This window comes from Cinclus cinclus, chromosome 8 (genome assembly GCF_963662255.1).
Source record: "Cinclus cinclus chromosome 8, bCinCin1.1, whole genome shotgun sequence".
In the NCBI taxonomy this organism is placed as follows: domain Eukaryota; kingdom Metazoa; phylum Chordata; class Aves; order Passeriformes; family Cinclidae; genus Cinclus; species Cinclus cinclus.
The window spans coordinates 22,096,552-22,120,145 of record NC_085053.1 but is presented as its reverse complement, the minus strand read 5'-3'; the positions used below and the strand labels follow the sequence as shown (position 1 = coordinate 22,120,145).

At 55.8% G+C, this 23,594-nt stretch overlaps 2 protein-coding genes across 2 annotated transcripts; one reads left to right on the top strand and one right to left on the bottom strand.

The window, feature by feature from the left end:
• Positions 1-1,439: 1,439 nt before the first annotated feature.
• Positions 1,440-5,322, bottom strand: LURAP1 (leucine rich adaptor protein 1). The gene is made up of 2 exons (XM_062497014.1): positions 5,113-5,322; positions 1,440-2,129 (listed from the first exon to the last, which is right to left on the bottom strand). Exons 1-2 carry the CDS (start codon positions 5,320-5,322, stop codon positions 1,440-1,442), a joined length of 900 nt encoding a protein of 299 aa, XP_062352998.1.
• Positions 5,323-6,536: 1,214 nt separating this feature from the next.
• Positions 6,537-17,985, top strand: POMGNT1 (protein O-linked mannose N-acetylglucosaminyltransferase 1 (beta 1,2-)). Its single transcript, XM_062497209.1, has 21 exons — positions 6,537-6,647; positions 8,615-8,723; positions 9,116-9,231; positions 9,490-9,555; positions 9,975-10,088; positions 10,737-10,854; positions 11,150-11,248; positions 11,729-11,856; positions 12,453-12,523; positions 12,791-12,866; positions 14,282-14,365; positions 14,496-14,537; positions 14,707-14,765; positions 15,294-15,366; positions 15,671-15,799; positions 16,102-16,227; positions 16,388-16,452; positions 16,798-16,842; positions 17,022-17,157; positions 17,472-17,581; positions 17,859-17,985. The coding sequence occupies exons 1-21, from the start codon at positions 6,537-6,539 to the stop codon at positions 17,959-17,961; spliced, it is 1,980 nt and encodes a 659-aa protein (XP_062353193.1). The 3' UTR covers positions 17,962-17,985.
• Positions 17,986-23,594: the final 5,609 nt, after the last annotated feature.

The following is a 23,594-nucleotide window of genomic DNA, read 5'->3' as shown; positions in this document are numbered from 1 at the left end:
AAGTCACAGCCAGTCACCTCCCTCTCCGTTAGCTTCCCCCTGACATCATGAGACAATGTCCTCACTCCTACCATCCCAGCACAGACAGATCCAAGCTGTGACCCATGCAGGTAAGGGAACAACAGCATGATGGTGAGAGCAAAGTCGTCACAGCACTTGGCTGGGGACAGATGTACCCATGGGTTCTGAAGTCAGGACACTCCAGGCTTATCCACAAATGTGGAAGAGCTTGTCTCCTTAAATCAGGATGCTCAGGTCCTTTCCTGCATCATCAGGTGAAGGCAGAAGGTCCTGCCCAAGCTCACACATAGCTCCAGCTGCAAGCCATGCTCTACAAGCCAGCAAGGGGCGTGCTGGAAGGCGTGGTGGGGACAACAAAAGGCACGGGCAGAAGCCAAGACTAAAAAGACAGAAATGTCTCCAAGGGCAGAGTCACTGCAAATCCACTCTGAAGGAGCAGCATCATGTTTCTGGTTACTGGTAGGAGGCACAGACCTGGCACCACTCATCACACAGCCAGAGAAACCGAGCCTTTACCACCATCACACCATGTCAGGGGAGAACAGGAGCCTCTCTGAGTCTGAGCCCTGCAGGCTCCGCCAGGCTGCCCGTGCACTGCCACATCCCAGGGATTCTGCAGGACTGCTCCCAAGGTGGAAGACAGTCCAGGAACAAACTGGGAGAACTGGATTTCCATTTCCCACCCAGTGCTTTATCATACTCATGTCATCACATCGGGAAGTCTGCACCACCATCCTTCCTCTGCAGGGCACGGACAGAGGCTCCCCAGCCCCACCTCAGAGTGGCTTCACAGAGGCATCTAAACCAGGCAGGGCTTCACCCACAGGGAAGGGTTTTTTGGCATCCACCATGCACTGGGGCCAAACCCCATCCAGGTCTACTCTGCCCTGGATGGACACTGGCCTTGAAGACAATGATGGAAATGAGCAGATCCAACAGGGATGCCCTGCTGATGGTGCTGCCCCACACTGAGCATGCTGGTGCCACCAAACTGTGGATGCATGGCAGTGTCTCCTGTCCTCTCAGGGTAGTCATTTTAGGGGAAGGGTCCCCAGTTTTTGCACACAGGAAGCTGAGGACTAGAGGGAGACATCCCAGGAACACCACTGTCCCAGGTTTACCCACCACCACCAAGGACAACGGAGGGGTGTCCAGCCACCTGCAAGCAATACCCTAGAGCAAAGGATTAAATCTACCAGGACCCACCTCACCCCTCCTCTCCCAGAAATATGCTGCAGGGCAGCCACCCAATCCCTTATGGCTGCATCACCAAATGCTATTGGGGCCATCAGAGAAACAGTGCAACACCACCAAGCCAGCCTGGTCCCCCTCTCCAGCCACCCCAACTCTCCCAAGCACAGACAAGTGAAGCAGAGTGGGCTGCTGGGAGAGCTGGACTGGGAAGGTGAAGCCATGGGCTATAAGAATGTCACATCATCCTGTGACTGGAGCCAGCGCCAATGGGCATCGTACTCCAGGTGCAGTTTGCTGTTGAGTTTGCAGTTCTCAAGGTCAGCCTCAGCTTTCCAAGCCTTCCCATCTGGATTTCCCTTCCCCAACCTCTCCCTGGCCCCTGGCAGTGATCTGGTGTCTCTGTCTGGTTCCAGAGAGGGGGACTGCTGGCCCAAATACCCATTGGCCACCTGGGGCTCCTTAGCAAACCAGTGATCCTGGGGCAACGCAGGTGGGGAGAGGTCCACATGGGGCCACTCATGTTCCTCTTTGTCCTTCTCTTGCTTTGCAAGACCCCTCTCGGGGTCGATCCTGACCCAATCCTGCTCTGCCCTGGCCAGGGCTCTGCCCGATGTGGATGCAGCGGCAGTTTCAGCAGCATTGTGGGAGTACTCATCCATGTCATCAGCCAAGGTGTCCAGGTAGCTGCCAACGGAGATGCTGTCCAGCCTGTCGTTGGGGTCCTGCAGGCTGTCCCAGCTGCCCCGCCGTGAGGCCTCCTGGCTCTCCACCAGGCTGTACTGGCTGCTGGCCAGGCTGCTGCAGCGGCTGGTCAGGGTGCTCCGCTCCTCCAGCAGCCACTTCACAGCCTCGATGCCCTCGTTCACCACCACCAGCTGCTGCAGGATCTTCACATCCACCGCTCGCAGGTAAGCCTGGGGGGGAGAGAGAGCACAGGGGGTTGAGGCGACCCAGGGGCCCCGTGTCCCAGCCCAACCTGGAAGAGGTGTCACTGTGGTGGCTACAGGTGTCCTAAGCTGCTTGATGAAGAGCATGGTATGGGAGAACATCCTGCAGGGAACCGTGACCTGGGGACACGGCCGTCAGCGACCAACAACTTATGGCTCCCACCAGCCACCACCCCCTCAGGGAAATAAATCCAGGGAACTTGTGTTGCTATTTTCTGTGGGAACAAGGACCAAGCAAGGAACTGGAGGGATTGGTTGCAGATCTGATCCCAGAGCATCCTTCAAGACCTGGAAGGCTGCTGGCAGGGCAATAGGATCAGGCATTGCTCAGTGTAAGTGCCTGGCTGGATCACCAGCACTCCCCCAGGCTGGTCCCTTCATGCCTTTACTTCCCACATTCTAGGGTATGAACCAAGCCTGGTGACAATGTCGCATGGCAGGATGTGGAGAACCAAATCACTCCCAAAACAGGAGAACAAGCAGGACAGGCGTTGCAGATCATACCACTCGCCTCGCTGACTCCTGCCCCTCCGAGCCTGGGGAAGCTCTTTGCAAACCTCAGTTGCTGCAGAAACATCTGTTTTCCTAATGGAAAGCCCTGTGTGCCAAGACATTCCTGTCTGTATGATACTGACCGCCAAAAGCCACTGGATTTCCCTTACACAGGACGCAAATATTTTGCCAGGAAAGGAAATAAGGCCACAATGGGGGGAAAGGGAAAAAACCCACTGCAGGGCACATACAGGCAGCCTGAGGGCTGCAGATGCCTATGGACTCCTTCTCAAATACATCCTGTGCCCCGCACCAGCAAGCTGTGACAGAAATCCATGCACTCCCCAGGGATCATTTTTAAGCACAGTGCCTGATCCTCAGCATCTGGTATCCTGGGAGTCACTTGCCCGCCCATGGTGACCCCAGAGCCTCTTGAGACCCCTGTCTCCAGTCCCACAGCCAGCACAGCCATAGAAGCATCCGAGGAAGGAGCCTGGGAAAACTCCAGCCAGGATTTCAACACATGACATCTCTCACTCCAGATGACAGGAGAAAAAAAAAGGGTCAAAGACTTATAAAGATCCAACATCAGCCCTCACACCCCCTCCTCATGCTCCTCAAGCTGGATTTAAATAAAAAATAGCAGGGATGTGCCCAGACTGGGGCAGGAGCCAGCTTCCAAGTGCAGAAATTTCCTTTCTAGGCAAGTTATTTAAAAAACTGCCTACAATGGACTTTTCTGCACGCACTGCTAAAGCATCTGGCCTTGGCAGGGGGATGATGGAGGAGAAGGAGGGCTGGAAACCCCTGGTGGGGGTTCCCCATTTTTCTCTGCCTCATGCAGAACTGCAACTGTCAGAGATGCGAGGGGAACCAACCCAAAAGCAGAGGGTGGGATAACACTCCCCACTTCCCATACTGCTTGCTGGAAGGAGTCAGCCATCAATTTGCTGCTAGTTCACTCCAGCCTGACCTCCCCATTGCACTCCAAGGAACCCCTCTCCTCTCTCTGTGGGAGACCCAGCACAGACCACTCTCTATACTCCTCCAGATGCACTGAAGTTCACTGCACGACCTCGCACCAAGGACAGCTGTACAAGGGACTGTAACACTCCTCATGCTCTCCACAGGCAGATGCAGCCCTGCTCCCCTCCCCAGCATGCAAAAAACCTCAGGCACCTTCTCCTTTCAAGATATCTAACCCTAGGGATAAATCTTCCTCCTCAGATGAGAAGGCGAGAGTGGGAATTTGCTAAATTCTCCTCCCACCGCCCACTCCCAGGCCAGCTTATCCTCTGAGCATTGGGTTTGCTGGTTTCCTGCTGCTCGGGGGCGGGGGGGAGGGGGGGGGAGGGGGAATTCTGGTCCCTGTTCATGGGGATGGCGAGATGAGGGGAGCCCTGTGCTGGGTTTTGGCACCTGGGGTCCAATTCCAAGCTGCTGATCTGGGTATGAGGTGTCCCCACTTCATCACTGGCCAGCCAGAAGAGCCAAGGCAGGGCAAGGAAATGCCTTTCTGAGCCAAGATGAATAATGCCCTGCTCAAGCCAGGCCTTGGTAGCCATAGGCTGAGGCTGCTTGCACCTGGGCAGGGCGAACACCGCGCTGCCCCAGAGACCTTTCTCCTCCGGTCAGGGTGCAGCCTGGAAGCCGCTGCGGAGGGAGGATGAAAGCAGAGGGAGGATGAAAGCTCTTGCAGGATGGGAATATTGAATCAGCCAAAGTGGAGGGCTCAGGCTGTTGTCAGGGTGTTGCTCCAGCCCCCCGAGGGCACGCGGGGATGCGGGCGTATTTAGCCCGTTTCCCTATGGAAACAATGCTCATTCCCACCCGCTCGGCATGTTCATGCGTGGGAGAGTCCCTTCCCCCAGCTGCACTTGAACCCATTGCCCAACCTCGCCACGTTTCCCGGAGGCGCAGGCATCGCCGGTATTTGCTCCCTCCACGAAAGAGGGAGGCAAGGAAGCTGCCACCAGCATTCCCGGGAAAGGCTGCCGCCGCAGCACACCCCTTTACGAGCCACCCGAAGAGCCCCCGCAGGAACCGAGCCCCGGGAAAGCTTCCAGCGATGCCTGTGCCTTGTCACCCTGGGGGTCACACCCGGGGGAGGGAAGATTCACCACCATGCCCTTGGCGAAGGTCCCTGCCCTAAATTCTGAACCCGGACACCGCGATCCGCGACGGAACCGGCGTCTGGGGGTGCGAGCGGGGCAGGACGGAGCTGGCCGAGGGGGATGGATGCTGCGTGGGCCGGGGAAGGGGTATGAGCTGGGGGCTGCTGACCCGCACACGGAGGAGCAAGGGGGGGTTCCCCAAATTGCAGGCAGAGCGAGGGCACTATCCGGGACGGTCACCGGGGAAAGCGAGCGGCTGACCGAGAGAGCTGCGGTGACCGCAGGTTGGGACGGTCAGTTACCGGGGGACGGCCGACAGCGCTCCCGGGCACCGCGGCACTCACCAGCTCGAGGCGGAGCGTCCGGAGGCGTTCGGCGAGCGGCGGGTGGGCACCGCGGGCCGGTGCGGGTGTCGCGGGAGGCGCCGGCGGAGCCGGCGGAGCGGGGGCGGCGTCGGCCCGCAGCCCCCGCAGCAGAACGGCGGGCGGGCGACGTCCCACCTTGCCCGCCAGGTCCCGCAGGTCCGCGGGCAGCGCCTCCCCGCCGCCCTCCATGCGGGTGGGGCAGCGGCGGCCGCGCTGTCACCGCGGCCCGCGCTCGGCCCCGCCCCTACCGAGGCCCCGCCCCCCGGCCCCGCCCCCGCCGCCACCTGCCCGCGCACCAGCGAGGTCCGCCGGGGCGCGCGGAGCGGCGCGGGGCGGGGCCGGGGGCGGGGCCGGCGCCGGCCGCGCCCCCGCGGTGTCGCTGCGGCGCCGGAAGCGGCGCGGAGGGTGCTCGGGGCGGCGGCGGCGGCACCGCCGAGCCGGGACCGGCCCTGCCCTGCCCGGCCCAGCCCCGCCTCAGCCTCCCCGTGAGTAGCGCGGCCCGCACACGCCTTCCGGCCCTCCCCGGACTCCCCGCGGTCCCCAAGCGCCTGCTTCCCCCTCTCCCCGCCGCCGCTCGTTGCCGCCCTCAGACGCCCGGCTCTCTCGCCCCGCCCGGAGCGCCTGGGCGCCTTTCGCCACCTCCGCCCCCCGAGTGCCTCCGGACCTCTCAGCGCTCCTCTCCCCCCCTTGCTTGGCCTTGCTGGGGCACGCTGTGCTCCAGACGGGTCCCTGGCTCTGCCGGGGCTCCGCATCCCGCCCAGGCCCAGCGGTTTGCTCTCCGCACGGCGCCGGGCCTCCCGCTGGCACGGCTGCTCTGTCCAGGGGTGCTGTAAGCTCCCTGGTAGGACGCTGGCCCGGTGCTGCTCGCCGTCTCCGGGCTGGCTGAGCCTCGATAGCGGGGATGGGGCCGTTAGTGGGGAGGATGTCTCTCCACCGGGGACCCCTCTGGCACATATGGCCGACCATGGCCCATTCCGTAACAACTGATGGTCCAGGATCTATTGTTTGCTTGTGATTTTGGGCTGCTTCTCTTTCCCAGAGTGTGGGAGTGGGCCCATGGCACTGCAGCAGCCTCGCTGAGGGGCTGGCCTGGAGCAGGGGCCGTCAGTGCCCATGAGTTCAGGGGCTTCCCCTCAACCTGCAGCAAAGCCTGGCCTCCCGCATTGCTCTCAGCAGGAGTTATGGCAGGCAGGGAGACTCCAAAGCGCTTTTGCTCACAGCACATGAGTCGGGTCCACAGCCACTGCTTGTGCCAGGCTCTGTCTTTACTGAGGAGAGGGTTTGAAGGCACCTCCGTCACCCTCACCCTTCCCTTCAGGGAGCCCCAATGGACATGAGAGGACAGCAGCACACATCCTGACCCCCGCCCCACACGGCTGCCCCCTGTGCCAGCCCCCAGGACTATGGACGAGTGGAAGCCCAACCCCGCTGTGAAGCCCCACAAGAAGCGGAGCTGGTATCTTGCCTGGAAGTACAAGCTGATGAACCAGCGTGCTCTGCGGAAGCTGTGTCAGGTGAGCCACCCACAGCCCTGCAGTAGATTAAGAGGGATAATCTACAGGATTTACAGGTTTGTGGAGCAGCTGCATGGGTGGAAGTGTGTCTGCTGACAGTCTGGGTGACCTCACATGCTGAGGAAGCATAACTTGTTCCCCAAGAAGCTGCCTCCAAGTGCCCATATGTGGAAGGGTCTGCCATGTGTAGCAGCCCCTTTCAGGTGCCAACAGACCTGTTGAGTGGCTATGGGAGGAGATACTGTTATCTAGGTGGCCTCGGGAATTTTTCAGTTAGAAACCAACTGATTGCTCCAGCTGGCTCTGGACCCATACTGAGTTCTGCAGGGTTCAGCACTTTGATTTGCAAACCAAGCCTGGTACAAGGCACAACAGGTGGATACAGAAAATAGGGCTTGGTAACAGGATCTCATGCCCCAGAGGCAGCTGGTGTCTGGGAATGCCTCAGGCTTGTTTGCTTGTGCTGTAAAACAGCTAATCCTTGGTGGAGACAGCATCCTGGGGGGGTGTCTGGGGCTGTAAGGACAGGAAGGTTTGGCCCCATTAGCAGCAGAACACAGAAAAGGGGCCTTTCCTGAGAGGAGCTCATGAGATCTGGCAGTTGGTTGCTGTGGGAGGGAGCAGGGGAGGCACATGCCTGGGAGGACAAAAGCTTGTGCAGGCTCCCTGGGCAAGAGGACTGCTCAGTTCTGTGTCTGATAGGGTGTTCAAGTCTTGGGAATGGGTCTGGTCATTCAGGCAGGTACTGCTCACCATGCTGGGGCAATGGGCTAGAGCCTGCACACATCTCTGTACTTTGTGGCACTGCTTAAAGCACAGATGAAAATTTGGCTTCAGACTAGACCAGAGCTGCAGGTATGGAATAGCCAGGTCTACAGCAGCCGGGCATTCATCAGCTGTGACTAAGCCAGCTCTGCCAGACCTGGCTCCTGGTCTTACTTAATTCTTATTCCTTATTTGCTCTAGTCACCAGGGCTGTTCCCTCATGTCCCCAGTGCTGATCAGGGCAGAAGGTCTGGGCAGGTTGGTGAGGTGGCCTCGCTGCCTCTCCATGAGCCCACAGCTCTGTTCGTGCTTAATTACAATCTTTCAGTGCACAGATCCCAAAAGGTGCTCATAGTCCTGAGTCAACAGCAAATTAGCAAGCCAAAATGCCATAGTGACATTTATACCATCATGTTGTCTTACTGCTGGTTTTCCATTTTCCTCAGTTACTCCTTGAACCTACTTGGCAGAGATAGCAGCAACACGGAGCTTTGAGGCAGTAGCTGGACAGACAGGGCAAGAATCATTTTAGTGCCTCTCACCAAGGGCAGGCCAGTGTGTCATCCCAGCCCCATTAATGACCTCAAGAGAATCAAGGGTCTGTTCCCCAGCCCCTAGACCTTCCCAAGCCCTCTGTGTCAGCACCCTCAAGGGTTGCAGCTGAAGTTTGCTGCAGACTGGTCTCTGCAGCCTGTGGTACAGTGCAGTTTCCCGAAATCAGAGCTCAGCTTCTTGCCTTTGCTTGATTCAGCTGCACAGCATCTCCTCTCCTCTGTGCATCCTCTGGTTCCAGAGGGACAGATGAGAGTAATGATGCTGCAGCAGAGGCAGAAGTTAAGGTTACCCTGGGAGCTATAACTCTGAATTACCAAACTCTTTGCCTGCAGGGACCCTCAACCTTGATGCAATACTTTAGCAGGAATCTGCTCCCAGATCTGGAAGTAGGGACATATGGGAAGTGGGTTAATTCTCACATATCAAGGAGTCAGTGCTCTCCAACTGATGAATGCATTTCATCATGAAACTCGGACACCTGTATTTCTTTCTCTTTGCTTTCCTCAGAAAAAAATCAGGGGAAATATCAGATGCTTGTGATCCCATGCAGGATCTCCTTGGGGTGCCCTGCAGCCCGTGCCAAGGCAGATATGGGGTTATGGGGTTGTTACTTAGAAATTTCTAATGCAAAACATCCTTCATTGCAGACAGGTGCTGTTCTCTTCCTGCTTGTGACCGTAATTGTGAACATCAAGCTGATCTTGGACACCAGGAGAGCTGCTTATGAAGAGGAAGAGGAGTCTGCACAGGACTATGGTGAGGGGCAGCATCCTGTTGTGCTTTGAAAGCAAGGAAACTGGACAGTTTCTTTAAGTCAGGGCTAACTTGTGATCAGCTACATCACAAAAAACAGGTCTGTGCATGTGAGTTTAACAAAAATTAATAGAAAATGCTGCTCCCTTCCTGGTCTGTCTATTGAAGGCTTTAGCACATTTGGCTGCAGAGATCTCTGTGGGGTCAGCCGAGGCCAGAGCTGTTGTCATTTGATATTTCCCCGTACCTGCCATCCCTGTAAATTCTGACCCATGACTCCTGGGGCTGGGGTGCCTGCTGGGCATGCCCTTCTGGATGTTTGGCTGGGCTAGCACAGAGCAGGGACAAGCTAGAGGTGCCTTGACTGGTTGAAACTGGGAATTTCTCTGCTGTAGATGACGAGATGCTGAATGTGGAGGTCCCCAGGCACCCTGTCAATAACAAGAAGGTCCTGGATGTCGAGGTGTACTCCAGCAGGTCTAAGGTCTATGTGGCCGTGGATGGGACAACGGTGAGTGATGGGTGCTGGCTGTCCTGTGAGCAGAGGGTGGACAGAGCTGAACGGGTGAGGCCACAAACAACAGTGGTGAGAGCACTTCAGTGGCTGGCAAGAAGTTCTGCTTCCAGGACTTCTACTCTGGCACCCATCACTGCCATAAGCAAACCCAAAGAGATTTGCCTCATGTTTGGGGGAGTCTGCTATGCAGAATGGGCAGGGGATAAGAAGAGGTCTTGGCATACAGTTTTCATCATCTTTATCCATTTGCAGGTCCTGGAAGATGAGGCTCGGGAGCAGGGAAGAGGGATCCATGTCATCGTCTTAAATCAGGCCACGGTAAAACATCCCCGTGTCTTTCTTACTGGGCAGTTTGTCCTTGCTCCTGAACTGTTGGGTGCTTGAGGCCAGGGGCAGCCAGGAGGGAAGTCCCTGAATGTTTTTTTGTGTGCAGTTTGCAGAGCATGACATGGTCACCCAGAGAGTCCCTGAAGGGTTTCCTATGCTGCCTGCTGTCCTTGGGGAGCAGGCAGGGGAGGAGTTGTGAGGTTGAGTTACACTTCCCATGGACCTCCGTGCAGGAAGGCCTGAGGGCTGAGCTTGCCTGGGGAGTAACTGTGGGGATTAACTCCTTGGCATACCGGAAAAGCCACTCCCTGTGTTGCTTAGGGAATGAGGCTTCCAGGGCAGATTTCCATAATTCTGTGTGCCCATACCATGCAGTATTTAAGATCCATCTGACGTATGAATACCAACAGGGTCATGTGATGGCCAAGAGGGTCTTTGACACATATTCCCCCCATGAAGATGAAGCCATGGTACTTTTCCTCAACATGGTTGCCCGGGGCCGGATCCTGATCTTCACCATTAAGGTATGTGACCCTAATATAAAAAAAAAAAAAGGTCATCTTGAGTCAAGATGTCCTGAGGCTCATCTGGGCAATAACCTCCCGAATGTCATCAGTCATTCCCAGGATTAAATGTCACATCCCCATGGGGCTGTGACTCCCAGTCTGGATTGACTCTCATGTCCTCTTGCTCTTCCTTCTTGCTGCAGGCACTGCTGTGCCCAGCAAAGCAGGAGAGCAAAAATCACAGAATCGCAGCAATAGACAAGGGGTTAGGTAGAGAATGGACATAGGGAAATAAAAGGATGTGGTGGGATCCTTCTGGCTCCCAGTTCCAGGTTTTACAGGGGCCCTGTAGACTGTGCTAGGTCTGGGCTGCTGTGGAAGCAGCACTGCACTGCTTCAAGGTTTCATGTTTAGCTGTGTGAAGTGTTGCTTAACACATGGCCGTGCTTGAAAACAATTTGGTCTCAAGGAAACAGTTCATGACTCCTCTGACCTCCCTGTGGGTTATCATGAATTCACCGAGAGCTGTAGTAGCACAGAGACCCTGAAGTTTTCTAGCTTAACTTCTTCAAGGGTAGGAGTGGGCCCTCTACCCCTTTGGTATTGATGGGAGACTTTTCCCTGTCAGGAGCCAGACCTCAGCTGCAGGGGTGTGTTTTGTTCCAGGACGAAGGCTCCTTTCATCTTAAGGAGACAGCCAAGAATGTCCTGAAAAGCCTGGGGAGCCAAGTTGCACCATTCCTGAGCTGGAGAGACATGTGGACATTTGTGGGGAAGAAGGGGGGTAAGTCTGGCACAGGCTGGAAGAGGGTTTGTGGCTCCTTTCTTTGGGAGAAGCCAGTTAAGGACAAATGCAGCCCATCCTCAAGAGGCTCTATGAACAGGGAACAAATCGCAGACAGTCTCCATTCCTGGGAGTAAGGGAGGGTATGGAGGCAGAGCATGTTCCTTCAGCACTTTGCCAGAGGCCAATGGGAGAAGGTGCCAAGCTGTCCCCCAGGCTGACAGCCCTTGGTCATGCCCTGACAAAGTAGGACTAGGTACTTCCAGGCAGTCCTGACCCTGTGTTTCTGCTCCAGGAGAAGTGTATGGGGAGAAGCACGCCAAGTCACCTGCCCTCTCAACGTGGGGTGACCCTGTTCTGCTGAAGACAGAAGTTCACCTGACATCTGTGGAAGGTAGGAAATAGAGGCTGCTCTGTGGTATCTCTGGGAGATGTTTTCCTGCCACCTGGGTTTAAGTCAAAGCCTTGGGTCTGGATTTAAGGCTTTTTGACATGATGATGATGGTAACTTTTAAAATTGGCTTAGCTCCCTTTCATCCTGCTTCCATGAAAATTCCAGGCATAGTTGTTGAGAAAGGTGAGGATGGAGAAGAGGGAACATGGCTAATTGTCACCTCTCCAAACAAGACTGGTCTGGTCTGTTTTCTCACTGTTGACCTTGAACAACCCGCTGCTGCTCAGAGAGGCTAGAGATGGGGTTGGGCTCTGAATGCCTCCTGGGGTTGTATCTGGCATCCAAAGTGTTGCTCGTTCACTGCCAGGGACTGGCTTGCTGGCTGAGCCCAGGGAGAGCCATGTGTGTGGTATCCCAGCCTGGAACACCCAAGGTGAGTGTGGGGGTGACAGGTCTGTTTTTCCTCCCTGGTACCTCCAGATGCTGAGTGCCATTGGCCTGACACGGAGCTGAACCGGCGCCGCAAGAGGTTCTGCAGCAAAGTGGAAGGTTATGGCAGTGTCTGCAGCTGCAAAGACCCCACACCCATCGAGTTCAACCCTGATCCCGTGAGTGCAGGGGCAGAATGCAAGGAAGGCTCCAGGAGGGAGGGCTGGGCTGGACCAGGTGTTTTTTGCAGCTGATGCAGAGCACTGTCCTTAAGCACCAGCTGAGTGATGCAGACTACCCCTGGGCAGGCCCTTAGCCCCAGCAAAGGTGAGGTGAATACCTGGAGGCAGGTCATGCTGGGGCAGGGCAATTCCTTTGCTCTGAGTTGCCAGGAATAGTGGTCTTATTCTAGTGATATCACTGTAAGGAGCAGAGCCTGAACATCTAGAGACAGGGCAGCTATTGTGACTTTTGGGCTGTCCTTGGCACAGTGCTGAAGGGTTCAATCACAGGTCTTTGAATGGATGCAAACTGCGATTTTGGAGCTGAGTCAGAGGTGAGGTGAAGAAGGGAAGCTGGCAGGGTCTCTAGTAGTGCTGAGGGCATCCTGGTTGGTTGGTGTGGCCCTGAGCCAAGAGATAGGGCTATGCAGCTCTGCTGTCTTAACAGTGGGTCCCTACTCCTTGCGTCCTGCTCTCAGTGGCATAGAATCACAGCATCATTTTGGTTTGCATGGCCTCTCCCACCCCCACTCACACACCTTGTTCTCTTCCAGCTCAAAGACAATAAAGTCTTTGACGTGCCAGTAGCTGTCATTGCAGGGAACCGCCCCAACTACCTGTACAGGTAAGCACTCCCAGAGGACACGGCTCCTGTGCTCCGTGCCCCAAGACCTGGCATGACCCAGGCACTTCCTGCTGGCAGGATCCAGCCTCTTCCTGGGGTTGCATGAGCACCAAGGGCAGACCTTGGGGGAGGGGAGGCAAGGCATAGGTAGGTCCCATTCCCTAACCATGCACACTTTCCCCAATCCCAAGGGATCCATACCCCTGTGCTGAAGGGCCTGTGCCCACTGGGGCTGTGCTGCACTCAGGCCCCTCTGTCTCTCCTCAGGATGTTGCGTTCCTTGCTGTCGGCTCAGGGTGTCAACCCACAGATGATCACAGTCTTCATCGATGGGTACTACGAGGTGAGAGCATTGCCAGAGATCCTTGTGGCCAGCCCCATGCTCCCCCAAACCAGTGCTGGCCCAGTCCCTGGAAGGTGGCAAGTTGAGAGCCTGGTCACCTTCCTTCTGCTGTGTGTCACACTGCTCCTCACCTGCTCCTATACAATGCAGCCAAAGTTAGCCAAGCCATGGATGTGGATAAAGCTGCCTTGGCCTTTCCCAAAGCCCTCCCCATGTCAGGAAGGGTTGGTGTGCAGGAATGGCACGTTATGGTCGTGCCAGACTCTCCTTGTCCCCTTCTCTCACTTAATGAGCATCATCAGCCCCTTGGGCACGCTCTGGGTGTAACACCAGCTATCCAGCTGCTTCACATGGAGAGGAACAAACCAGTCCAGCCATGCCTCTCCAGCTCCATTCTCAGTAAGAGGCAAAGAGATACAAAACTGTGTATTTTGCCAAGGCTGGAAGCTTGAGGTTAGTGAAAGCTGGGGTCAGGTAGAGGAGAACTGGCCCATTAGAGGCAAAGACCTTCCTCTCACTCAACCCTGTATAGCCCTGGAGAGTCCCACTGAAAGCCCTGTCTCTCTGGCAGTGAAATGTACTCTGGGACAGGCATGTGGGATCTTAGTAGATCTCAGGAGCTTGCTAGGCCTCATCTCTGCAGCATCCAGTGAGGTACTGCCTGCTTGCCCTGGGATGTAGACAGCTGTTTCCTTGCAGATCTCTCCCACCACTCCCACATTGTGGGGCTGGGGAAGCTGGCTTGTTTATGCAGGCTCTTGCTGCACCACATCAGAGCAGTTAAAGATAGCAGCATCCATTGCCATGGCAACTGGAGCAGCATCCCTTAGCTACAAGGGGGCAGCCTGGATGCTTGAGCTGCCATGGTGGATACCAGGGAAGGCGGGAAGGGTTGGTGCAATGGAAGCTCCTTCTCTCTTTTGTGGCTAGGAGGTGGGATGCACAGTAAGGGGAGGGAGAAAGCCTTGGTGGCTCCTTCTTGGGGCAGAAATATGTCAGCCCAAATGTGAACTACTTCTGACCCCTGTGCTTGTCAGAAAGATCTTTTTCATGGTAACTGTGAGAGAAAATTGAGTTGATTGTGGTCTTGCCATTGAGCAGCTACTAGGTGGTCCTTGCTATACCTGTTTCCTTTCTGCACTGTCTGTGGGGGGCTGAGAATCTGGGACCTCTCACATATTCTTGGATACAACTTTGAGTGTAAAAAGAGCTAACAAACTCGTGGTGATACTAAAGGGCTGAAGGGCCTCAAGGGTTTGGCAAGTTCTGTGCTGCAGGGTCTATATTGAGCCTCACTAGTCTCCAAGAAGACAGCCAGAGGCAGGGAATGTTCCTGTTGTCCTGGGGTGCTGACACTGGCATGGGAGGGGAGAATGGCCCACACGTTTGATGAGCTTTGTATTTCTCCATTGCAGGAGCCAATGGATGTTGTGGAGCTGTTTGGCCTCTCAGGAATACAGCACACTCCCATCAGCATAAAAAATGCCAGAGTTTCCCAGGTGAGAGAGCTTTCCAAATCCTGGAACAGTTATTTCCAGGGACCTGGGATAGCGTTTGAGGGAGGCAGGCTTAGGCCCAGATCTGTGCCAGGTTGATTCTAGCACAGGCAATGATTGTCTTTTCTTGTAGCACTACAAAGCCAGTCTGACTGCAACCTTCAACCTGTTCCCGGTGAGTGAGACCGCTGCAGTACAGCCTTCCCCTGGCATTTGTGATCCCTGTCCCACAGGAGCTGGGATCAGTCCTCCAGGGCAAGGAACCACACAGACACAGCACACTGCTTGTGTCTCTGCTCTGTCCTGTTCACCTCCATCCTTCTGATGTTCTCCTTGCCCTACAGGATGCTAAATTTGCTGTGGTTCTGGAGGAAGATCTTGATATTTCCGTTGACTTCTTCAGGTAAATTGGGGGTTCCTGTGTGGGATAATTTCCTGGAAACTCTCTGGATGCTCAAGAGAGGCCAGATCCCTGTCAGCTGTAGCTCATTTGTCTGAGGCTGAGCAGACCCCAGGCAAAAGTCATATAACTGAGCTCCACCTTCAGAGTCTGAGGCCACTGTCCTGGCAATCAGTGCAGGGTAACTTCAGGGTTGGGAATGTCTTCCTGGTTGGCTTTTTGGGGACACTGATCCATTCACATGGTTGGAGTTGCCCGTTAGCCAGAAGACAGGGTCAGTGTTTAATGAGGCTCCTGTTTCTTCTTAAGGAAAAAAGATGGATGGGGAGGAGACAATGCTGTCCTTTCCCCATGGTGAGATGCATCTTAGCTTGTTTCGGTGCTCCTCCCCTGGTCTCCCACCAGCATCGGCTGTCTTGGGCTGAAAATTGGGATAAGTGGTTCCAGCAGTTGTGGCTCATCTCTTGGTGGAGGGTTTGCCTTGGTTTGCATGGTAGAATGGTGTTTGACTAAGGTCAGCTCTTTCCTCAGCTTTCTGAGCCAATCAATACACCTTCTGGAGGAGGATGAGAGCCTGTACTGCATCTCTGCTTGGAATGACCAGGTGGGTCAGGGAAGGATGGTGGAGCAGGGCCACCCCTGCCCTGTGTTTCCATGTCAGACTGGGGTCCAGGTTCCATCTTTACAGCAGGGTGTATGTCCCCACTGTCTTCCTAAGTGGGTCTGTCTCCCCAGCCCTGGACTCTTCAGAAGTGCCCCTGCAAATCAGCCTCCTGTCCCTGCCATGTGCTTCCCAGTGACTGTTCCCTTCTTCCCATGATAAGAATCTCAATGGAGCATGATGCCTCCCTTTTTTTGGTGAGGGACGGGTGCGTTCAGGGTGCTGAGCACTCCCCATAATGTTGCAGGGCTATGAGCACACAGCTGAAGACCCCTCCCTCCTGTACCGTGTGGAAACCATGCCAGGCCTAGGATGGGTGCTCCGGAAGAGCCTGTACAAGGATGAGCTGGAGCCAAAGTGGCCAACCCCTGAGAAGGTGAGTACCTTGGAAGGACCCTTTTTTCTACACCCCCAGCTCTGCCCACCAGCAATCCCTGATCTTCATGCAGTCACTAGGTGTGCAGCTCCTGAAGGGGCTATCCCTGTGCTTATGCTGGGAAGGATGCCCAAGCAGAATGGATTTGGGACAGGCAGTGACTTGAGGAGGCACATAACCATCCACAGAGCTGTGGCCAAAGGGGCTGGACCTGGTGTGGGCACCCAGAAAGGTCCCTGGATGGCCACACTAGCAAAGCCTGTCCCCAGAGCTGAGTGTGAGTAGCAGTTTCCCTTCCCCAGCTCTGGGACTGGGACATGTGGATGCGGATGCCTGAGCAGAGGAAGGGCCGGGAGTGCATCATCCCGGACATATCGCGCTCCTACCACTTCGGCATCGTGGGGCTCAACATGAACGGCTACTTCCATGTGAGTGACCCCCCGCAGGCCCCAGGCCCTGTCCTGGTGCTGACCTCTGACTTGGACACCTCCCCAAGTGGTGTCCAGGGGGTGCTTGAGGTCATCTCCAGGTATTGCTGACCAATGCTCAAACCTGGTTTTCCTTCCCTGCCCTCTCTCTTTCTCCCAGGAAGCCTATTTCAAGAAGCACAAGTTCAACACAGTTCCAAATGTCCAGCTTAAAAATGTGGAGAGGTGAGTGCTGGCCACAATGAGACCTTGATGAAACGGTTGCTTGGTCTGACTCATGTTTCCTTGTGCTGGAGTCATGTCCCATCTGTATCGGCCATAACCTTCTGGATCAGCACACCGGCCTCTGCTGGGGAGTCCTGGCAGTGTTATTTGCAAGGTTGGGTTTGGATACCCTGTGCTCCAGGTTAAAGGGTCATGGTTTTGCTGCCACATCTCAAGATTATGTGGCAGTCCCTGCTCTCCATTTATTGGTTCCATCTGTCTTTAGTGTTACACTGGGGCAGTCTTACATTTGGATCAAGCTATCTGACTCTGTCCTGATCTCTGTGTTCTCTCCTCCTCCAACAGCTTGAGGAAGGATAACTATGAGACTGAAATTCATCGTCTCCTGGGGTGAGTGCCTGCTGGAAGGTGGGGAGACCACAAGATGCACTGGGTAAACCAACCAGAACAAAAGCAGGGGTGAACGTGGCCCTGGTGGCCCCAGACATATCTTGCATGTCTGAAGTACTCTGCAGTGGGAATAGGGAGAAGGTGGGGGTCCCCTCTCACTCCTCGTTCCATTTCCACAGTGAGGCTGAGGTCTTGGACCACAGCAAGAACCCCTGTGAGGACTCCTTTGTGCCCGACACTGAGGGCAGGGTCTACGTCATGTTCATCAGGATGGAGCAGGAAGCGGATTTCACCACCTGGACTCAACTTGCCAAGGTGAGGGCTCTGTGGCCAGTCCTCAGCTATTCACTGGTCTCTGCATCGCTGGGAAACACCTGGCTGTTTTTCTTGGGTTTTCCCATGGCATTGACACAGCTCACCAAATGGCTTCTTGCTGTCCCTGGGTGATGTTGAAGCTCTTGGTGTGGCTGGAGGGATGCAGCCCTGTGCCACCCCAGTCTTGGGGTGCAGCCCTCTCTGCTGTGTCTCAGTGAGGGCAGGGGTTGGGGTTCTTCCCATGCCGGGAGACACCTGGCCCTGGTGTCCATCCCCAGGCTCTGATGCTTTTTCCTCCCTCCTCACCATCCTAGTGCCTCCACATCTGGGACCTGGATGTCCGCGGGAACCACAAGGGGCTGTGGCGACTCTTCCGCAAGAAAAACCACTTCCTTGTGGTGGGGGTCCCTGCCTCCCCCTACTCGTGAGTATCAGGGATATGGAGGGCTGAGTAATGCCCCATTCTTATGGCACTGTCCCCTGCCTGGCACACACTATCACCCACTTCTGTCTCAGCCCAATCCTTGGGGGACACCAGTTTCACTCCTTAATCAGTGTGGTGGAAGGGGGGACGGGATACATTCTTAGGGTTGGAGGATGTCCCATGGCAAGGACATCATGCCAGGCAGTGCTGCTGGAAATTGGGATCCTGAGGGGAACCATCAGCTATACCTGCTCCCATCCAGCCCTCTCACCTGCAGGTCCAAGAAGCCGTCGTCAGTGACACCAATCTTCATGGAGCCCCCTGCCAAGGAGGAGGGGGCGGTGGCAGTGCCAGCAGTCGCAGCAGCAGAGCAGACATGAGGCTGGCAGCTGGAAGCAAAGGGGACCAGGAGAGCACAGAGACCCCCACGGTGCAGAGACACAGTTGGCAGCAGCTCTCTGAGGCTGGTGACTGGATACAGGCTCCTGTTTTGGGCTGCAAAAGCAGATGCTGGGCTCCCTCCAGCTCCCTGTTATGGTCTCCCTTTCCCTTGCACAGGGCAGAGTCCTTCCCTGTAGATATGCCACCCCCATCCCAGGAACTTGGTTTTTTTTAACAGACACTCTACTAACACTGCTCCTTTTGCTCCCTGGCTGGGCAAGGCTGGAGGAAGGAGATGCTCAACTGGAGCCTAGAGGGGGCCTTCAGAAACATCTCTGCTCTCCTTTTGGGCCCTGAAATCCTGAGAAGGCAGCATGGTACCACTGCTGCAGCCTGCCAGCTGGGTGTTATTTATTAACTTTTGCCTGCTGGCTTTCTGCCCCATGCTGAACACAGTGCTGAAGAGAGGATATTCCAGCATCTCTCTGTTACCTGCACGATGGATGCACCTTGAAGACTGTGTGCTGGGTTGGACATCTTCCTGCATACTGGCTTTGCTCCGTGGGCTGCAGGTACTGGTGCAGCCCAGCTCAGAAAAGGGAATGCTGGAGAGGAGCTGGACTTGCTGTGGACACAGAGGAGACACCCCCCACCCAGCACGGGGGCAGTCAGTTCTGGAAGCTGGAGGTGATTGTAGGTGGAAGTGGACCAGGCTGTGTGTTCTGGCTGAGACTGTGCTCTCACCCACCTTCTCTGTGGGGAACAGCCCTGCCCCTGGGTCGTGGGAGAGGGGATGAAAGTGCCTTGCAAAGCGAGATGGGAGCAGCCAGCGGGCATCATCCCCTGGCTGCAGGGGCAGGGTGGGCCAGGGTCATCTGGAGTGAGAGATGCTGCGCTGTGGTCTTTGCCTGTGGTACTGTACCCTGTCTCTCCATCTTCCCTGCCCTGGTATTCCCTGATTTTGCTGAAGGCAGAGGGAGTTTCTTCTCCTGAATCCCCACCCTTACTGTGGTAAGTTGCTGGCAGGGAAGCTATGAGCTGGTCTGGGATGGGCAGCCTGGCCCTCCCACTGTGGTACGCCCCTCGTGCAGAGGGAGAGGGAGGGTGTTCTGTGCCTTAGGAAGGATCCCAGGGCCCCTCTCCCATCCCCAGCCATTTGGTACTAGTGTCCCTGCACCCCAGGGGGGGGCAGTCCTTGCTCAGTACAGCTCCTCCTCTCATCCGTGCAGCGAGAGATCCATTCTCTGCCATCCCCTGGCATCGGGCAGGGATGCAGTGCTCTGGCTTGCCTTTGGGAGGAGTTGCTGCTCAGCTCTTTCCCTGAGGTAACGGGATCTTCCCCTTTATTTTCTCACTGTGAACTGAGCGTCGGGGTCTACACTACACTAACTTATTTATTTATTGCTCCTGGGAAGGGGCACGTAACAGGAAGCAGCATGGAAAGCTGGCAGCCCCCAGCCTGCACAGGGGCAGTCATGGGAGGTTTGTGTCTTGTCCCACTGGCTCCACCCTCTGTTCCCTGCTTTCCTCCCTTGTCCAGAGTAGGAATGAAAACTTGTGAGCCAGGAAACTCCTCTTGGCTAAAATGATCCCAGTGGGGATGCAGCACAGCTGCAGCATGACTGCAGGGACTCTGACCCTCACAGTCCCTCGCATTCCTGCCCCAGCAGCAGGGATGGGATTGGATGGGGTGGATTCAGGAGAGGAGCAAGAGCATGCAGAGTGGCACCCTTGAGGCTGCAGTACTGGTCTGGGGCTAATCCCTGCCCTTCCCAGCCACCACCAGTGCTGCCCTTCCATGGGACTCTGCTCTGGCAGCCAGTGGGCAGGTGGCCCCTCTGGTGGCCCTCAGGGTAAGGCAGGTCTTTTATGAGGATGGAAAAGGGACTTGACTTCTTTCTAAGAGAAAGTAGCTCACTCCCCATGCCCTGCTTTGGAAGAATTTCCAAATGACCCTTCCTTGTCACCTCTGTTCCCAAGGCTCAGTTTCTCTACCCCTTGAAACTAAATGCATCCTCTTTCCCTTCTCGGGTAGGGCTCAGGCTTGGCTTCTTCCCAGCTCCTCTTGGGGCTAGGGAAGGTGGTCCAAGGGATAGGGAATGGCTAAACACGAGTTCCTCTCTCCTCCCCTGCCAGCCAGGGCTCTGTGGCTCCCTGCTCTCAGTGACAGCAGGACTCAGCTGGTGGGCTTTAGGCTCCCCCTTGTCCACGCACCGTGCCAGACCCACAGGGTGATGTTCTCTGTCCCTCCCTGTCCCCCCAGCAAAGCTCCAGAGTGGCAGCCATGGCAGGGCTGGGTGTGTGGCATCACCAGGGTTTGACGCTTTCTGAATTGAATTATTTTTTCAAGAGTAAACATTGCAGAGCTGTTGAGCCTTGTGTGTTTCATAGCTGGCTCTGTGCAGGGTACAGGGCTGGGGTCCCTGGCTCTGGGGTCCCGCCTGGAAAGGAGAGACCCCTGTCTTCTAGTGTCTTGCTCTGCCCAAGGCTGCATATGCTTGGCTGTGGGCTAATGGTGGCCCCAGGCCTGTGCCAGTAGAGGTCCTCTGTGTGGTGCCATACGGTGCCAGCAGGGCTGGCACAGGTTTTCGAGCTGTTTCCTCCTCAATCTTTATCACTTTTATCTTCAGTTGAGCAGCTGATGGAAACTGTGACGAGCTGCCTGGTGACTTGCTCCCGTCTTCCTCCTGGCACCTCCAGCTGCTGTGGCTTGAGAACTACAGCCTTGTCACCCTCTTGACCATTGCAAATGTCTGCCCCTATGGGGCAGGGAGCCCTGGGAGGGCTGGGGATGCACCCATATCTGAAGCAGAGACGACAGGACTGAAATAAAAGTGATAGGGGGAGAGTGTCAGCCACCAGCATGGACCAGCTGCAACCTGCCTGATCCCTGCAGCCAGGCTGGGCTGACAGCCCCTTCCCAGGACCAAGCACAGCTTTCTGGCAGGGCAACTCTGCAGCAGAAGTTTTTTACCTAGTCCCAGGCGCTTGGTGAGGGGCTCTCACCTCCTGCCAGGCTCCACATCTGCCTCCTCCCAAGCCAAACCCTGCGGCACCAAGGCTTTGCCAGGGCACCGAGGGCAAGAGGAGGATCCACCTGCTGTGTCTGAGTGCCCAGGGCAGAGCCCTGATGTGTGCTCAGGTCTGACACCCTCCTTGTGGCCGCCTCAGGGAGCCAATACGTGCTAACTGCTGCGTTTATAGGAGCCTCCCTTCCTGAGACAGAGGGATGACAGTCGAAGCAGGTTACCCCCTTGAAAGGGAGAACCTGTGCCAGGCTCAGGGAGAACCTTGGCTCATCACCCCCAGGTGCTGGTCGCTCTTCATCCTGTCCTTTCTGGGGGGTCTCGCTCACTTCTTGCTGCATCCTGCTGGTGCTGGAGCATTCCCAGCTGTCCCAGGAGCTGGCTGGGCACTGTCCCCTGGCCTGCCTGCTCACCCTGGGAGTCTGATCCAGTGGCTGCCACAGCTCAGCCCCATGTAGCAGCAGCTTTAGCACATGCTGCCCGAGCTGCAGTTCTCACCCAGCCCGTGCAGCTCCCCAGCCCGGCCTCCCTGGCTTTGTACAGCCCTACAAAGGGGAACCTGGCCGGGCTGCTCCACCTCCCAGGAGCTGGCTGATAATTAAACAAAAGCAAAATAGCGTTGGCATGAAACTTGACCTTTCCAGAGCTTGTGGGGGGTGGGGAATTTTGCATAATTTCCATCGCGTTTATTTTTATGCATTATAGTTTTTTGTTGGAGATCTCTGTGCCGGGGAAGCAGGAAGTTCTCTGTGTTCCAATGACAGGCTGGTATGTGGGAGACAAGGTCCAGGCTGACCCTTCCCATGGCATATGGGTTCTTCTGTGACCCATAGATGGAGGGAAGTGCCTTCCAGCCAGAGTCCTCTGGGATAACACACCCAGTCCTCTTGAATGGAGAGATCTCAGCACTGGAAGGATGCTCTTTGTGCTGGCCCCATCTCCTTCCCTCCATGGGCGGGGAGTCAGTGGTGCTGTGTCTAGCCACTTGCATCCCAGCCCAGAAAACTGATCCTAAATTTTCAGTACCCTCTGCTTCATAAAAAGTCATAAATGCCAAAAGCATTTATGAATAAGAAGTCATAAATGCGAAGGTGCCCAAACTGCTCCCAGGAAGGCACTCTGTTTGGCTTCTCCCCTTGTTCCCAGCTGTGAGGGGGGTCGTTTCCCTGCACCCAGCCCATTCCTGTCCCTGCTTTCTGCTGTGCCTGCAGATGCAGGACTGGCATCTTCTGTGCCTACATTTAAGGTAGGTGGCAAATTAATCTTCAACTAAGTGTCCAGGATTGCTGTGATGGTTATTGTGCCATTCCTGCCCAGTGCAGCATTAATGATTAACATGCCAAGTTCAATGTCAGCTCCTGCCTCCTGCAAGACGAATAGCCCTTTTGAATAGCCCTTGCATTGTCTCCTCTGATATCCCGACAAAATAATTAGGGCAGGGAGCTGCCTAGAACGCACTGTTGGTGTTAGGCTGGCGCTCAGGATGGTTTATCTCTGAGGAAGAGGCAAAGTGGAGTAAAGCAGGCAGTCTATGCCAGGGAGTGTGCATTGCCTCACTTCTCCTGAAGGATCAGCCTGCACTCTTCAAGGATCTCCCCTTCTCCCCAGTCTGGGACACCCTGGCCCAGCTCTTACAGGAGGCAGGTGAAATTCCCCACAGCAGGCCTTCCTTGGGCAGCTGATGCTGGATATTTGCTTTTGTTTCTCATTTACCCCCTTTATCAGCACAAACCCAGAGACATGCAGTTCCTCCTTTTCACGTACCTGTTCCTATCAATGCTAACTCTCAGGAAGGAGGGGGCGACTCCTTTCTTAAATTGCCAATCACTGCCCACTCCCTGCCAGCACAGATGCCTGCTGTGCCCCGGGGCAAGTGATGCCGGTAGAGAGTGCACCCTACCAATCTCCAGGAATTTTGGACTGTGTGCGGCTCCCATCATGGCACTGGCTGCTTGCCCTACATCCCCGCAGGGAGACTTTGCCCTCCTGCCCTCCCCCACCCTGTATCCCAGGTAGAAAAGAAGAACCCACACTTTGGCACACACACGGATATGCCAGGTGCTCGAGCCATGTCCTGCCATCTTCCCGGAGGCAATAAGGAAGTTTCTGTTTGCCACCACAAGCCCTCAGGGACCTTTTGGTCTTGTGCTGTCAGTTTTTGATTGCCCCAGAGTGCCAGTCTGCGAGAACCGGGCAAGTCTAAGGGCTAGGAGGTGCAGAGGTGGCTGGTGGCACCCACATGAGCTGCTGGGGGTGGGTGGTGGGCTGGGATGTGCTGCGGGGCTTGTGGGGAAGCACCCCGGAACGGGAATCTCCTTGGAGAGCCCAAAGGCTGAGGCAGTGCTTGGGCACTGGAGGCCAGGGGCACAGTAAGAGCACAGGGAGGCTGTGCCAGTCCAGTTTACCCCCCACGGCTCTGATTTTGACTGCCAGGGCAGCCAAGAGCCGTGGAAAGCAATCAGAAGGAATCACATCCGTGAGGAGAAACTGATCCTTTAAGTTCTCCCAGCAGGTGGAGGGGAGGAACCATGTCAGTGATTGCAGGATTATTTACAAAACTCTGCCACAGAAAGAGCCTGTTCTGCCCCACGGAAGCCCATGGCTAG

What these genes read in the sequence shown, in the direction of transcription:
- LURAP1 (XM_062497014.1), bottom strand. Translation starts at nt 5,322, where the DNA reads ATGGAGGGCGGCGGGGAGGCGCTGCCCGCGGACCTGCGGGACCTGGCG. An exon ending in GGACGCTCCGCCTCGAGCTG is followed by an intron (nt 2,130 to 5,112) that starts GTGAGTGCCGCG and finishes TCTCCCCCCCAG; the next exon opens with GCTTACCTGCGAGCGGTGGA.
- POMGNT1 (XM_062497209.1), top strand. Translation starts at nt 6,537, where the DNA reads ATGGACGAGTGGAAGCCCAACCCCGCTGTGAAGCCCCACAAGAAGCGG. An exon ending in ATTTGTGGGGAAGAAGGGGG is followed by an intron (nt 10,855 to 11,149) that starts GTAAGTCTGGCA and finishes TTTCTGCTCCAG; the next exon opens with GAGAAGTGTATGGGGAGAAG. An exon ending in CGCCCCAACTACCTGTACAG is followed by an intron (nt 12,524 to 12,790) that starts GTAAGCACTCCC and finishes GTCTCTCCTCAG; the next exon opens with GATGTTGCGTTCCTTGCTGT.